This window comes from Mastacembelus armatus, chromosome 14 (assembly GCF_900324485.2).
Source record: "Mastacembelus armatus chromosome 14, fMasArm1.2, whole genome shotgun sequence".
NCBI lineage: Eukaryota > Metazoa > Chordata > Actinopteri > Synbranchiformes > Mastacembelidae > Mastacembelus > Mastacembelus armatus.
In genome coordinates this window covers 9562896-9577871 of record NC_046646.1, presented here as the reverse complement: position 1 = coordinate 9577871, position 14976 = coordinate 9562896, and the positions used below count along the sequence as shown (strand labels likewise).

Sequence of the window (14976 nt, the reverse complement as noted above, 5' to 3'; positions counted from 1 at the left end):
AACAAGCAATATGCTCATTAGAGCATTTTATGATATTAGAGATGAGCAGAAAAGTACAGGACTCATAACCTCAGTATAGCATCAGCAGCTACCTTTTCACTGCTGGAATCAGACAGCCAAATGCAGGGCACTTGTTTCTTCTGACTGTTACTATGGGATGCTTGCTTAACTTTGGAGCTAAAAGGAAGAGACAAAGAAATCCAGTGACTTTAGTACCTGCACTAAGGCATTCAGATGTAATGTCACAGAGAGCAATCTGCAGGTTATCTGCAAGTAACATGGAGTTAAAAGTCTAATGTAAAAATGCAATTAAATATTGATCTGTGCTTGCCCATTAATTTCTTGATAGTGCAGAAACATGCACCGAACTTGCTGAGTCAGGATCCAGCAGGGGAGGGCATGAACATCTGTGTTGTACTAGGGCCAGCAATGAATACTACACCAGAATTTATATCAGAAACAGGATCAGAACTGAACCTGAACTGTGCTGGCCTCAATAAAAACAGAATTATAGAACCTTATAAAATATTATAACATTATCATTTAGCTGTATTACTGGATATCATACTATATATCATGCAGATGAATGTGGTTTACCTTTTGAGCTTTCCTTCACTGTCCTCATCCTCTGACTGACTCAGCTCCTCACTCATTCCCAGGTCTTCTGATATTGACTCAATAGTCTCACCATCACTTTCACTATCAGCTTGACAAAAATCAGATTGTTAGATCAAAGGTGTATATTCCCAGTCCAGAGAGTTCACTTTCTATTGTTTGAGGTGTTCTTACAGTTCGGGTGTTTGCTTCTGGCTCTTCGCTTTTTCTCCTGCTTCTCTGTTTCACCCTCTGCAACATCCTTGTCACTTGATGTTCCTGCATCTAAGGTGAGTTTGTGGCGGAGAAGATGGTGCCTGGAGTTACGCCATTCACTCATGGCGGTATCAGATGAGTTTGAAGTCAAGTCTTCCCCTAGAGCAAAGATATATTGTGTCATTATTTCTTCCCCTTTATAATACACAAAAAAAGTAGCTGGCAATTGAGTTACTTTCTATTGACAAATGTACAGAAAAATCTGATCTTGTTCAATAGCACTAAAACCAGAAGACTTGTACTTTTAAAAAGACGCATTAAATTTGTGCATTACTTACCATTTTGATCTGTTTTATCATCATCGTTGCCTTGTCTGTCGACTTTGTCACCCTCTGACTCAGACTCATCCCCATGTGTTTCCTCATTTGAAGAGATTTCATCACTCGAGGAATAGTTGGCTCTGATTTGGGCCAACAGCATTTTCTTAGCGATTCTTTCAAGAGTAGAAAAGAAGGAAAAGGTACCTGAAGTTCATTTCATGATCAACATTGTCTTCAGCTGGATATTAATATTTTTAAGGAAAATCACAGTGTAATATCAGACTTTGAGATTCTAATCACTATGTATGTATGCTTGTTAGATGCCAATCATCATGAGGTGCTTGCCCTACAAAGCTATGAATTCGAAATCTGATCAAATATTCCCACACTACGTGCCAACACTGATGCCAATTTAAAGTTCTGTTGGCAAGATACATCAATTAATCTGCCACTACACAGGAAGGCATGCAAATAAGATAATGAGACAAAGTTGTTTTTAAGAGTAATAATTTATTACAACATACAAGCTTTCTTCAGAGAAAAAAAAAACACATATTTGTAGTTTATTAACGCAAGGAAACGAGAAGGGATGCTTCAGCTTTTTCTAAAAATGTTTTTTTGCTCCCTCAAGTCCAACAGACATTTGTCTTTTTTTTTTTTAATGTAAATATAAAAACAACATTGATCTGTACCATGGCAGCTCACAGTTAAAGAGCTACAGGCTTGCTGAACACACTCCTCTGGTACATCCACACAATTAATATTGTCTTTAAAGAAAACATGTGGGACACAAAACAGCAGATATCTAACAAAGTCTGTACATAAATATTGCCTCAAAGTAAAATGTAATTTCATTTTTTAAACCATGTCATGCTCAACTGGAGAATAAAGTTTCCAAAGTGAGGAAATTATGAACATAATCTGATACAGTTCATGGCAAACATTTACATTTTAAAAGGGGAAGAAAATGTATTTGTTTAAATAGTCTTTATTCTGTACAGTCAGAACCCTTCTACCTCTCAACGTCTATTTCCCATCATGGAGCGGATCTGTAATGACCCGCCATCGTAACAGAGACCTGAACAGCTAGCTTAAGCTCGTCTACTCTGGTCAAACTGCCATTTTCTCGGTCATTAACTCCAGCATCCAATGCGAGTTTGTTGTATTACAATCTTTGCAGGCACCACCGGGCAACAACAGTAACATACATCGGAGCACTAGATCTCATTTTACAGGTTTCAAACGGGGAAAAAAGGACGAAATAGAGGAAGCAGAAAATAACTGGTAAAATGAATATACTGTCACATGCGAATTGCCATGTTTTAGTCCACTAACTACAAACAGTGCACCTTACATTTCTGCTGACCATTTTTCTGACGAAAAAGATATCACTACAGCTAAATACTGACAAGAAGAAAAAAATAAAATAATTATAATTTAAAAAAAAAAAAAAGGAGCTGGCACCAAAAGGAAGCTACAATATCCCATATTTGCATTCACTGTTGCACTGTTAGAAAATCCGACCTGAAAAAAGAGCATGAGAAACAAACATGGATGTCATTAAAATTTTCACTTAGATCACAGAGGAAATTTGTATTAACACATGAAAGCATTGACCTGGCTTGTTATTTGGAAGAGAAAAAAAACCGGCTTATTCTCTGCTGGTTCAAATGTGAAGCAGGGTTTAAGTGTCTGCGAATTCACCAGGCAGGTTTAAATAATGGTCAGCAGTAATGTATAGTCTGTGTTAGCGGAGTAAAACAAAATTATTGTGATGGTGTTCGGATGAACACTGCTGACAGTGAGGCAAATTTACTATAGCACAAATAGAAGTGAGATAGAAGTGAAGCTGAGGCGGCTGATTGCTCACACACAACACTGATCCAGGTTCTCTTGGCTTTCAGACAGTAAAGGCCATTCAATTTGACAGCTGCATCTTGTGCAGTGCCTGGTATACATCACATGACCCACAATTTTGACACCAAATGTCTGCAAAGACTCGGCAATTGTTCCCCAGAGCTTCTCATTTTTACTGGGGTGATGTCAGAAATCTGAGACGGACATCTCGAAAGATAAAACTCTGTGCATGGCTTGATGCTACTATTGGCACAGTAGTGGAAAAATATGTCTACGCTGCTTTAAGATGACTTCTATGACTGCACCAACGTCAACGTCACAAAGTAACGCTCTATCTTAAGTCAACAAGTATGAAATGCTTTAGTTATCCATTGAATCATACTGCTGTATGCAAAAAAAAAAAAAACATGTTCTCAAACTCCAGAGCTTTGACCAGGTGCATCTGTCATTTCAAATATCACAATAAAAAAAAATACAGACCCGGCCTAAAGTCAGTACTGCATAATCAGGTAAAGACTAACAGTAAGATGATAACATTGGACAGAATGAAAGCTCTGCACATCATAGCCCAAGTGTTTACAGTTGGACTAATATCACCTTGGCATTGAGATGTTTTTGGCAAGTGTTTACTTGATGCTCTTGGCATAGTCTGTGCAACCAGTAACGCCCTGAATGTGTCAGATGCCTGTTCACATGCTCCGACATAATTCAGTGGTACCAATGAGCACTCAAGGCAACTAGTGAGCGTCAATCTGCTGTAAAGGCTGCTTGAATTAAATCAGGTACGTCTGTGGTCACATCAGGGACCATCCGAGCTGATAATTGTAGTTTCGGGACCTTCAGCAATAAAAAGCCAAAAAAAACCAATATTATCCACGTCACTAGAGGCTTGGCTGTTCATGTTAACTGGCATGAACCAAAAAATGCCAACTACAGCAACTGGCTGTTAATGTTGCTGTCTAACGTTGCAGAAAATCCAAACACCAATGGGAAAAAATCTTTCACGACTATGGTGTTTAGGGATGATGGTTGTTGGAGGCTTTAGGGGTTTTAATACCAGAACACCAAAAAAAGATTTTTTTTTAGGCTTTTAAGTTTTCAAGCTTGTGGTTTTCTGTGTATCAGTCTGTAAGAATAGCCCTTAAAAGTACAAACGACACCATCATTATAATCTTTTTTCTAAAAGTTGTTATTTGACTCTAAAAAAAAAAAAAAATCAACACAGGCATCAAATACAGGACCATCTGTCCGCAGCTTTAAGTCATGTGTGGACGCTGCAAGATAAAGTCGTGGCACGGTTAAACTGGTGGTGAAATGTGATGTGAGCTTCACCAAAGTCACACTATGTCTAAGGTGATAAAACACACTAATCCTTTATGTCTATATAGAACACATCTATTAAACATAAAAAGTGATAGTGGGAAATGTAATGGCAGCAGTGTTTTAATAACTGATTGAACCACCTTTAGCAGCAATAACCTCAACAAGGCACTTCTTGTAGCTTTGGATCAGACTTGCACATTTTAGACAGAATTGCTTCAGCTCAACCATATTCTTAGAACATCTGCTGTGAATGTCTCTTGAGGTCAGTCCACAGTATCTCTATAGGGTTAAAGTCTGTGCTTTGACTGGGACACTCCTAAAGGCAGGTTTTGTGTCTCTGCAGTGGATTTACCTCTATGTCTAGGGTCACTGTTCTGCTGCATCACTCAGTTTCCTCTGAGATTCAGGTTATTGATGACCACTAACAATCTCTTGATCGCTTTTTTGTGAGACAGGGCTCAGCTCAGCTGATGCTGCTTGTGAATAGACACACAAAAACACAGTGTTTTTATAGGCTTAGGTAGTTCTAAACCACAACTCTATTCTCCTCCAGATTGCCAACACTCCAGTGGATGTTTAGTGACATCAGAAGCCATTACTTTATCTACCATTTTGTATGTTTAATGGGTGTGCTGAATGAAGAAACCAAAGATCTTGACTGTGTTTTATCAACTCAGAAATATTGTGTTTGTTATTTGTGACAGATCAGATTTCATGATCAGTCAGAAAACCAGGAACCTGCACAGTGCCATTACCTTATCCTGCAACTATATACTATAGTGTGCGACCTGAATTTAAGAGAAGCAGCCAAATACAACTTTTGCGCCTAAAAGAACTTAGATGCAGAGTAAAATGAATTTGAAGTGTATTTACAGAGCCGTGTACTTTGCATGAGAAAATTTATTCAGCAATCTTTTGGCATCATAAATAAGGCAAAATGAAACTGTCACTCCATAACTGTGACCGATTTAATGTTGAATCAAAGTGATGTTCAAGTATTAAAAGTTGTACACACCCTTACAACTTTGAAAGTCTTGCCTTTTGAAAGTGAACACAAAATAATAGCTAGCAATTAAGTCGTCTATAAAACTCCATAAGGAAACACTTCACTGTTTATTTTTGTTTCTGAAATGTAAATGTATGCAGATAAACTGGTAGGCAAGTTTCAAACTTTATACTTCACCGCTCAAAGAAGGACAACAGTTGCCTGTGCATTGTGTAATAACACGGAAACGTAAGCTGAAGCTCAAAATGTTCTAAATATCAATACGGTCACTGAAAACACATCTGTATTACATTAGCAGGCTGAGCCAAAAGCAAAAAAAGGTTGATTCATTGTTAAAATGTATGCTCATCCCTTTTTAGGAGCAAAGTGGGTCAACTGGCAAGTCTCCTCATCGTATAGGCTTATCAAACCAGGGAGAATACAAGTATGGTGTAAGAAATACAAAATTTTATTTAAACGCCATTAAAATGTGTAACATGTATACTGAGGAAAGCAAGTATGTCGCTTGTATCCTTTTCTAAACGAGGTTCAGTCCCGTGCTCTAAAATGTGTATTTGATTGCTGAGGCTTTACTGCAGCTACGTTTTGGTCGCGTTTGAATAGACTGCAATTGAGTCTTTATGACATGGGTGTTTTGAGATTTTGTACAGAGGTCAGGGTTCGCAGTGGCAGTCTTTCTTCCACACCTAGGGTGTTTTACAAACTCTACGTCTGGGCTGTTTGAACCATACCTATTTTCTGGATCATCATCATCTTCTGCTGCCCACGAGGGCCCAGATTGCTCCTCATCTCCTACGAAAACAAAAATAAGCAACATACAGCAACATGCTTTATTCAGGAAGACAGTGTTTAAGAACACAAAAGGAGAAACTACCTTGTATTTACTAGCGCACAACAAGACATCTGTATGCAGACTGCTATGGCACAGTATAACCTCTGTGCTACTTAAGTAGAACATGACAGACAAATACCTGAGACACCTGAGGCCATGATAGAGGTTCATGTTTTTTCTACTGTCAGTCTTTCCAGCTTTACTTCACAGGCAACTTTACAGTCTCAATTCCCTTCGCTAACACCAAAGCACTCTTTTGTCTTTACTGTTCAAATTTTAATAAAAAATAATGTATTAGACTTCTTGTGGTGGAAGAGGGAAAGTAATAGTTGCTTCCTAAAAACCACTTTTGCATTCCTGAAGTTAATAAAACTGGTTTAAACCAACAGTAACAGATTTTTGGACAGTGGGGGCAGAATAAACAACTTCCAAATATGATCAACATCAGCATTTATTCACTCGAGTTTGGACTTTACCTGCGGCTGAGGCACATATTTGTCTTTTTAACTGCTAAATGCTCCAAAGTATTCACCAGCTGGGTGCCAACTGTGTCTGTCTGCTGTACTGTAGTGCACTGTGGAGTTTTTTCTTTATTTTTGCTGAAAGTAGCTGCCTGCTTCAGCCAAAAACAAGCTATGGAGGCGGTTAGACTGAACTACAGCTGCAGATTCTGGGTTATTGTTTGTTCATTCATCACTACAGGTGATCAATTTCACATTACGGGTTCACATTGCTGTTTGTTGTAGAAAAACACTGGTTACAGCTACACCTCCTTGTTGTGAAAATACATCTGATCAACTTGCTTCATTTCAGTTTCTTGACAATAGCCATTGACCCCATAGAAGAAATCTAATCACTCACCCGAAGACTGATGGAATGTTGTTGCCCCAAGTAAGGCCACACCGTCAGTGATGGGCTTCATCTTTTGATCACTTGCATCACTGCCAGAGTCGTCGTCGTCGTCATGCTCATCTTTGCTCGATGAGGACGACGACACCATTGTTTCCTGAGAGGATTTAGTCTTGGACTTTCCAGCTTGTAACATTCCCTCCTTTCTAGCCACGCCCTTCTCCTCTCTTTTGACGAGATGAGGTTTTCCTATTGACCTCAGTGTGTTCGAGTGTTGTATTTTCATATCCATGTCCTCTTCTTCATCACTTGAGGAATCTGTTCCACTTTCCCTTCGAACTTTGACTCTACTGTCACTAGAGTCAGAGTCAGGGGAGCGGCCAAGCCTCTTGCGTTTGCGGCGCATCTTCTCCTGCGACATTGGTGTGTTCTTTGTGAGCCAAAAGAGACATTTCTTTGCCACTTTAGGTGATGCTTTTCCACCGTCCTCATCACTGTGTGGTTCATCAGAGCTTTGTGTCATTGCTGCTCGCTGAAGCAGAGCTGCAGGGACTTCATCTGAGTCAGAGTCATCTCCTGCTCTGTTTAGATTTTGTTCTTCTGTGTTTTTGGCTGGTGCAGCGCTGGGGGTTTCCTCAGAGTCGCTGTCACTGTCTGCTGCTGAAAGAGACTTTTTGGCATTGACGTCACTTGGTCGACGCAAAGGTGTCGTCTTTACACGAGGAGACCGTCTCTTGCCTTGTTCTTCTTCTAGGTATATAGATGCACTAGAGTTGTCTTTGCTCAACTTGCTGTTAACCTTTGCGCATGTCTCTTTATCTTCTGATACATCTTTTTCCTCAGACTTTTTAACCTTAATGTGGATGTCCATCTTCGGGGAATGAGAAGCAAGCTCATGCTCCATAGGTACAGGTGTAAGTTTTACTATGAGTTTCTTTGTCATGTTCACCGCACTTTCAGAGAGCTTCAGCCCAATGTTTTGTGCCCTCTGTCTGACTTCATGTGAATCTGAATCCACAACCTCCCCAGGGAAGTAACGTGCACTGCGCCCTTCTGTGAAGCCCTTGGAGTCAGAATCATCCTCATCCAAATGTTCACCTGCCAATTTCCGCAAGTCTCTCAAGCATCTTTCGTCAGAGATATCCACCTCTGTGTCTGCTTCTGTTATAGACTGCGTATCAAAGTCGTCACTAAGGAGCTTCTCCCAACAACCCAATACATCCAAGTCACTGAATTCTTCTTTGATGCTGTCCTCGAGTGCCGCTAGTGATTTTCGCAGGCCTTTGACTACTGACAAAAAAGACTTCAGGTACAGATGGCGAATGGCCGGTGTTTGTTTGTTTGTTGTTACAGTGTGTATAAAATTGACAAATGTTTGATTTAAAGAGTTTGCAGAGTCCACTAAATGTTTGGCTTTTTTGGTAATGTCCTTAGAAATCTGCAATGTGTTATAGTTGAACACCACATTACCATCCATACCAGTGTGATCCCATTTATCTAAAGGAATGTTTTGTGACGGGTGCGACAACTTGTCGAAAAGTCCCGCCTTCTCCGGTTCTGCACGATTCCTCTTGCGCTGCTGATGCCGCAGACCCTCCATGTTCTCAAGGACATTGTTACAGGCCATCACCAGGTCGTAAAGGGGCTCGGTGTTACACACATAGCAGTACCATTTGCTTTCCAAGATTCCAGACAGCTCCTTCCTTCCCAAATTTCTCAGGATACACTTTTTGCAGAAGGCATTACTACAAAAGTCACAACAGATCAAGTTGCCTCCTTCAGCACACCATCTGCATGAGGAAAAAGTAAGAGACCGACCATTAACTAAAACTTTAACACAAAGTAAACTAAATAGATTGTTTCTACTCAGATTTGAATTAAACAACAAATTGTACCTGCACTGCTCATCCATTCCATCTCCATCTTTACTGATGTCGTCACTTAAGTAATACTTGTAGCACAACTGACAACACAAAAATCTAACAATCAGCTTGGACAAAAAATATGCAGTGGTTGTTTTTATATATACACACAACTATTGTCTTGTATATTGTATGAAAATTCCATGCAAAATGATCAAACATGTTAAATACTATGTAAATGCTTACATAGATACCTAATGGCTTTTATTAAGTATTAACTCCAAACAGCACATTTCTTGAAATCAGGAAGTTTGATCATATATTTGGGTTCAACAGACCTAACTGGGGAAATTTTACATTGGTATATGAAAAGACAATGAGTGGCTAAAGTGCACACTGCCTTCAGTTTTCAGGTAGATTTCCTTGAATTTTCTACACTTTTTGCATTGTGTTTATATTTTGCTCTTATGCCCAATGACAATTTTAAAACCGACTGTTTTAACTAAGGAGCTGAAAGCACCTTAAACTTAAAAAAAGACTGTTGTTTATTAGCATCATAAATGATGGATTACTGGGGAGGATAACACTTAAGTGTTAGAGAGACAGTACATTTAAAAAATAGAAACCATAAAGAGAGTAGGTTTGGCTGAACTATTTCATACTGATGAATGTTTCATGTTTACAGGAGCCAGCCAGTCTGCACTTTAAGAAGAAAGACAGAAGGTGGTGAATCCATGTGTGAGCCAAATTATGGAACTGCCCCACAGAAAATGAATGGATTTTCTGATAAATCAATAAGCGGACTTACCTTGCAAATAAGTACTTTCAGGACTGGATGTCGATAGAAGGAATCTCTCTGGAAGTGGTTAACTTGTCGGCCACATGCTGTGCAACTGACAATTCCCACGTGTTCAACTCCTGAAAGCAAATTAGAGTAACAAGGTTTGATGGCTAGCCTGCAAAGATCTGAGACTACCCTGTTTAATCTATATTTAAATCTAACTGCTGGTAAGATGCCGCTGAGCAGGACCACTGGTAAATGGTCTTATACTTGTATAGCACTTTTCTACACTCAAGTGCACTCAAAGCACTTTTACACTATTTGCCCATTCACCCACTCACACCCACAATCACTCACACACTCATAAACTGATGGAACAGCTACTGGGAGCAACTTGGGGTTCAGTGTCTTCCCCAAGGTCACTTCAATATGTGGACTAGTGAAGCCAAGGATCAAACCACCAATCCTCTGGCTCGTGGTCGACCTGCTCTAACTCCTGAGCCACAGTTGCCCCATTGGAATAAAAACACTATAACCCATACACAGGGTATCTGCAGGTTTCTAAGAGCTAGATTTAAGACTTTTTAAGACCTTTTTAATACCACGCTGAATGAAATTTAAGACCAATTTTGTAGAAATAAAACATCCCACAATACAACCAATTCCCATAACACACTGTTTATTGATATAAACTGTTTACACACCGTTTGATTTATTGAGTAAAACAAAAATAAAATGCCAGGTGTTTTCCGACAGGTTTCTGCAGCCGCTTTGTCTTATTCACACCGCATGTGGGTCTCCAAAGCTTTCATACCCATTGTTCCGAGTTTTACATTTTTTTGCACAGCCTGCACCGGACCTCGAACACGTTGCCAGTAACAGGACTTAACCACGGCGCAAAATTAGGGTTTTGTAACCAATTGTCATTAAATTTACATTTACCCATGGCAAAAGACTAATGCTGAAACTTTCCCGCAGTTCACGCAGCTGCCAGAAAGCATGTGTTAAATAAACTCCCTCAAACGCGTATTTTAGTTGGTTCCGTCTATTTCGTTCTGCGTAACAAATACGCAAAAGGTTTTCAAATTGATTTCAAAAAATCATAAAATCTTCATTATGGGGTCGGTTAGATTTCATTTTAAGACCTTTGAAACGCGAATTTAAGACATTTTAATGCTAATTAAGGCCTTAGTTTTATAATATGGAATTTAAGACTTTTTAAGGATCCGCGGACACCCTGCATACACAATAGAAGTGAAGCACTTGGAGCAGCTTTATTTCATAGTCAGCATTTTAGTGATCTATCTAACAAGACAACAATAAGAAAGAAATGGTTGCCTGAATAATTGAGCAGTGATGTGCCATTTTTAGACAAGCCAGCCAGTATTGACTGACCTCCACGTCTTCTTGAGAACTCTTTCCGCAGCGTGCTGGAATTCCGACTGCGAAACTCAGGACCCCTGAAGTCATCTCTTCCATTATCAACAGGTTCAGGCCTGACCAATACGGTACCTGTGTAAACAAAATGTACTTCCAATAAATCTCAAATATTACATTAACAAATACATAATTATGACATAAAAGTGTTTTGACAGATGCTAAAAGAGAAAAACACCACATCTAAATTACGCTCAATTATGTCAACATACATGTATTTTTTTCATCTTGCAATTAGAAAGAAGGACATACAGAACAGGTACTAAAAACTAAAGAAACAATAGACATGTTCTAGCCTAAAGCAGCCCTGCCAAAATCTCCACTGACACACAAATGTTTATGTAATACTATATAATACAGTGGGTATCAATTAATAAGTGACATTATTTATTAAACACTTAAAGTGTGCAGTCCAGGTTGTAAGGCAGAGCAAACAATCCCTTACAGTGTCAAAGCAGCAGTGGGATAACAGTGGGAAGCTTTTATACCTACCTTTAGGCAATCTGGTGACATCAAGGTGTCCATTTGTGTTGACTGGTAAATTCAAGTCCTCACTTGCATTTGAGTCTCCAGATTCATCCAGTCCAGAATGCTTTACGACAACAGATGGTTTTCTGTAATGTCAGTGAATAAGAAAATGGTATGGTTTCAAAATCATGTAACATTAGAAACCAAGAACATAAAGCTGGTATAAGCTAATGCTATTAGAAAAATGCTTTCACTTGGTTAAGACTTTTGGATCAAGATTTCTCTAGTTTTGTGTCATCACAGACATGCTGCAGCCCTAATTAGAAAGTTTCATAAGTACAAAGTCACTGTGACTATATTTCCAGTACTTACTCCACTACAACCCATCTCCAATGAGCATTAGAGATGGGTTGTAGTGGAAGTATCGAAGTATCGCTCCAATCAATCTGACTCTAAAAGCAAACCTGAACATCTTGGGGTAAACTGTGTGTGGGCTGTACAATTACTGAGACTAAATGAAACAAAGTGATGACTGTGTGATTCTGTGATTCACATTAACTATACCTTCAGGGTATAAATGAAAGGCCAACTCACCTCCTTGAATATTTGGTATCCACTCCTGCCTGCAAAGAAATACAGTTGGCTAGTTTAGTTGATAATGACAGAAATCAATTGCAGTTTTTAGAGCTATTGCAGCCAAGTCCTGATGAGAAGTGCTCACTCATTTGATACGCAAACTATTTCAACCTGGGAGATAAGACACGAATAAAGCCCTGGGATAGAAGTATATCACTTTTATATAAAACTGAATCAATAGGAGATAAACATAACCACACACACAGTACAGGGACTTAAGACTGTTCAGAAAATGTAACTACTCATTAAGTAGTTTGGAAAGTCCATGAGAGACTCAGGTAACAGCAATTCTCAGGTGTAGATCTTCTGCTTTTATATTTAAACAATGGGCTGCAGCTTCAAAAGATAATAATGAAAATCACTCCTATAGAAATGGGAATAAAAATCTATCCAGCGGTCAGGGCTGTGTCCGTTTAACATCCTAAGTTTCAGGATGTGAAACGTAGAGGTCTCAACACGGGATATACAAAAACACCAAAAACCTTCTGTTACCTCTGTCACATTATGACCAGTTGAGTTTCCCACAGAACGCCTGTTCAGCAGACCTGTGAACAGAAGATCAAAAAATGTGGTAAAATGTGAAAACATGACAAGAATTTGTCTGTTAGAGCTACATGATAAGAGTAAGCAAAAAGTGTACCATCGGCAGCCTCTGAGTCTAGTGTGCCATCATTGTCCTCAACAGTAGAGTGAGCCAAGTACTCGTGCAGCTTGTTGACCAGGACATCGAGCTTGCTGTTAGTGGTGCTGCAGTCAAGAAATAGGCACATGGTTGTGTGAACTATACAATGAAAAACGGCTGGTTTGTTAATTTGTTGTTAAAATCCTTATTAGTAATAGGGGCTGGTATTATTAAGTGACTTTGGTGGAATCAACCATCTTCTGGGATAAACATCAACTCGAAACCTTCATCTTAACTTTTTCCATCCAATAAAGTAGTAGAGACCACTGTACCTTGGAATATGGAAAGAAAATATTATGTTCAGTCTTCATCAAATTTCAGAATATTGATGGAATTTCTCTGTGAGAAAAGCATCAGAAAAGCATTTGTTTTTTGCCCCCAGGTTGATTTTAACAACTCTTTGCTTGCAACAGAAACAGTTTGTTGGAACATCACTGGAAAACATTCAACCTGGTGGAACATCTTAATAACTTTGTTTCAGCTAACAGTTCTTTATGATAAAAAGGACAAAAAGGACAAAAACGACAAGTACAAGGACAATGTATGAGAAAGATAACTGGAAGGCTTCATGTGATTATATGAAACCCTTTGCCAGCTAGTCATCTAGTTATCTAACTGCATAACCTTACAACATAAATATTATACAATAAAGAGCAATGTAAAAAATAACATTATAGTTATTACCATTTATTAGAGAATCATGACAGAATATGGACAGCACATTTCTTGTTACGATTCTGCTAAAACAGAGATACTTGGCATTATAAACTCCACAATGAGTGTGATTGGGTGCAATATAGCAATTGTTTTTCATGTTTTTATTTAGTACAAGGGTATCATCACTAACAGGGGAATCCTTTTCTTGTAGAGTGACTTTTACCCACCTGTAATCGCATAATATTTGAGGTGTTCATCTGTGGTGCGTTTAATTCGCCTCTAAATTTTTCTTTTTTTTTGTGACATTTATTCATGTTGCTCCTGGTGTGTAGAGGCCTTAGGCCATGTATTCTCAAGCTATTTTCCCGTTAGATTCATAAGTGAAATAATGTGAAATGGATGCAGCCTCAAAGTCAATGTCCAGTCACTTTAGTGAAAACTGATCTTTTGGCCTCTTATATTTGGGAGAGAAGTGAGTCAGGTGTCAAACAATCTGTCACTGCAGGGAGCATGCCTGTGGCATTAATGCATGAGCACATGAAGAGAAATCTGACATCTTCTGACCTTATGGATGAAGGTGAGTTAGGAGCACGCCAAATCAGCAACATCAACAAACTAAAGTCATGACCAAGTGAGGGATGTCAGCATGGGTAGTACTGACAGACACATGTTCACACTGAGTACAAGGCTTATTCTTAATTTTAATCAAGAAGTGTTCAGGCAAACAGTCACACATTCAGAGGAAAAGTATAAAAACACATATTGATGTTCTGATGTAACTTTAATCAGTGATATAGTTTGGATATCTACGGATTTCTACAATAACACGTTACAATCCAGTTTCTTCATTTTATAATAAACCTGAAGAACGTGCCTTAGCTGTGCGCAACCACAAACACCACTGACAATAACGCAAACCAACAGCACCATAAACAACCTCAAGTATGACCACAAAGGACTTTAATTCAAACGTTTGATGAAAAACAGAAATTACTGCAGGGCGTTTGAATTAGTCTTAGCTAATTAGCTGCACCAGACAGTAACTAGCACCTTGGAGGCCTCGCTGTATTTTGAGTTAGGTTAAGTTCAGGTCGCCCTAAACATGTGTGGTTTGGTCCAGCAACAGCTACAATAACTTCGCTAACATTTCTCAAACTCGGCAGCTAACTGACTAAGCTGGACTTGTTATTGCCTGTGTCATCGCTGTAGTTAGCTGTTAGCTGCTACAGCTAGCTCCCTGCTGAGCTAGCTCGTCATTTTCCTCGCTGTTAAACAAACACCTTTCAGCCGCCGGTCTCTACCTGAGCATCGCTGCAGACTTATCACAAAGCAGGGGGGCACCCGAGGTCCTTCAGGTCCTTATCGTCTCATGATGCACAATAACCTGTAAAAACAAAAAAATGGCGCACAACCTGCGCTCCCATCACAAACACCACCGTGGGGGAAAAGAGGTAAA

At 39.2% G+C, this 14976-nt stretch overlaps 1 protein-coding gene across 1 annotated transcript in view; it reads right to left on the bottom strand.

Moving 5' to 3' along the window:
- Positions 1–14976, bottom strand: part of LOC113142533 (transcriptional regulator ATRX-like) — a 22694-nt gene extending 7718 nt beyond the window's left edge. Inside the window, exons 1-14 of the mRNA XM_026327567.1 lie at positions 14822–14976; positions 12822–12928; positions 12674–12726; positions 12140–12168; positions 11570–11691; positions 11036–11152; positions 9668–9777; positions 8893–8960; positions 7010–8787; positions 6048–6108; positions 1149–1303; positions 790–969; positions 598–706; positions 93–177 (exon numbers count right to left, since the gene is read on the bottom strand). Of these exons, the coding sequence (XP_026183352.1) occupies positions 93–177; positions 598–706; positions 790–969; positions 1149–1303; positions 6048–6108; positions 7010–8787; positions 8893–8960; positions 9668–9777; positions 11036–11152; positions 11570–11691; positions 12140–12168; positions 12674–12726; positions 12822–12928; positions 14822–14829 (2982 nt within the window). The 5' untranslated portion in view covers positions 14830–14976. The remainder of the gene's footprint in view (positions 1–92; positions 178–597; positions 707–789; positions 970–1148; positions 1304–6047; positions 6109–7009; positions 8788–8892; positions 8961–9667; positions 9778–11035; positions 11153–11569; positions 11692–12139; positions 12169–12673; positions 12727–12821; positions 12929–14821) is intronic.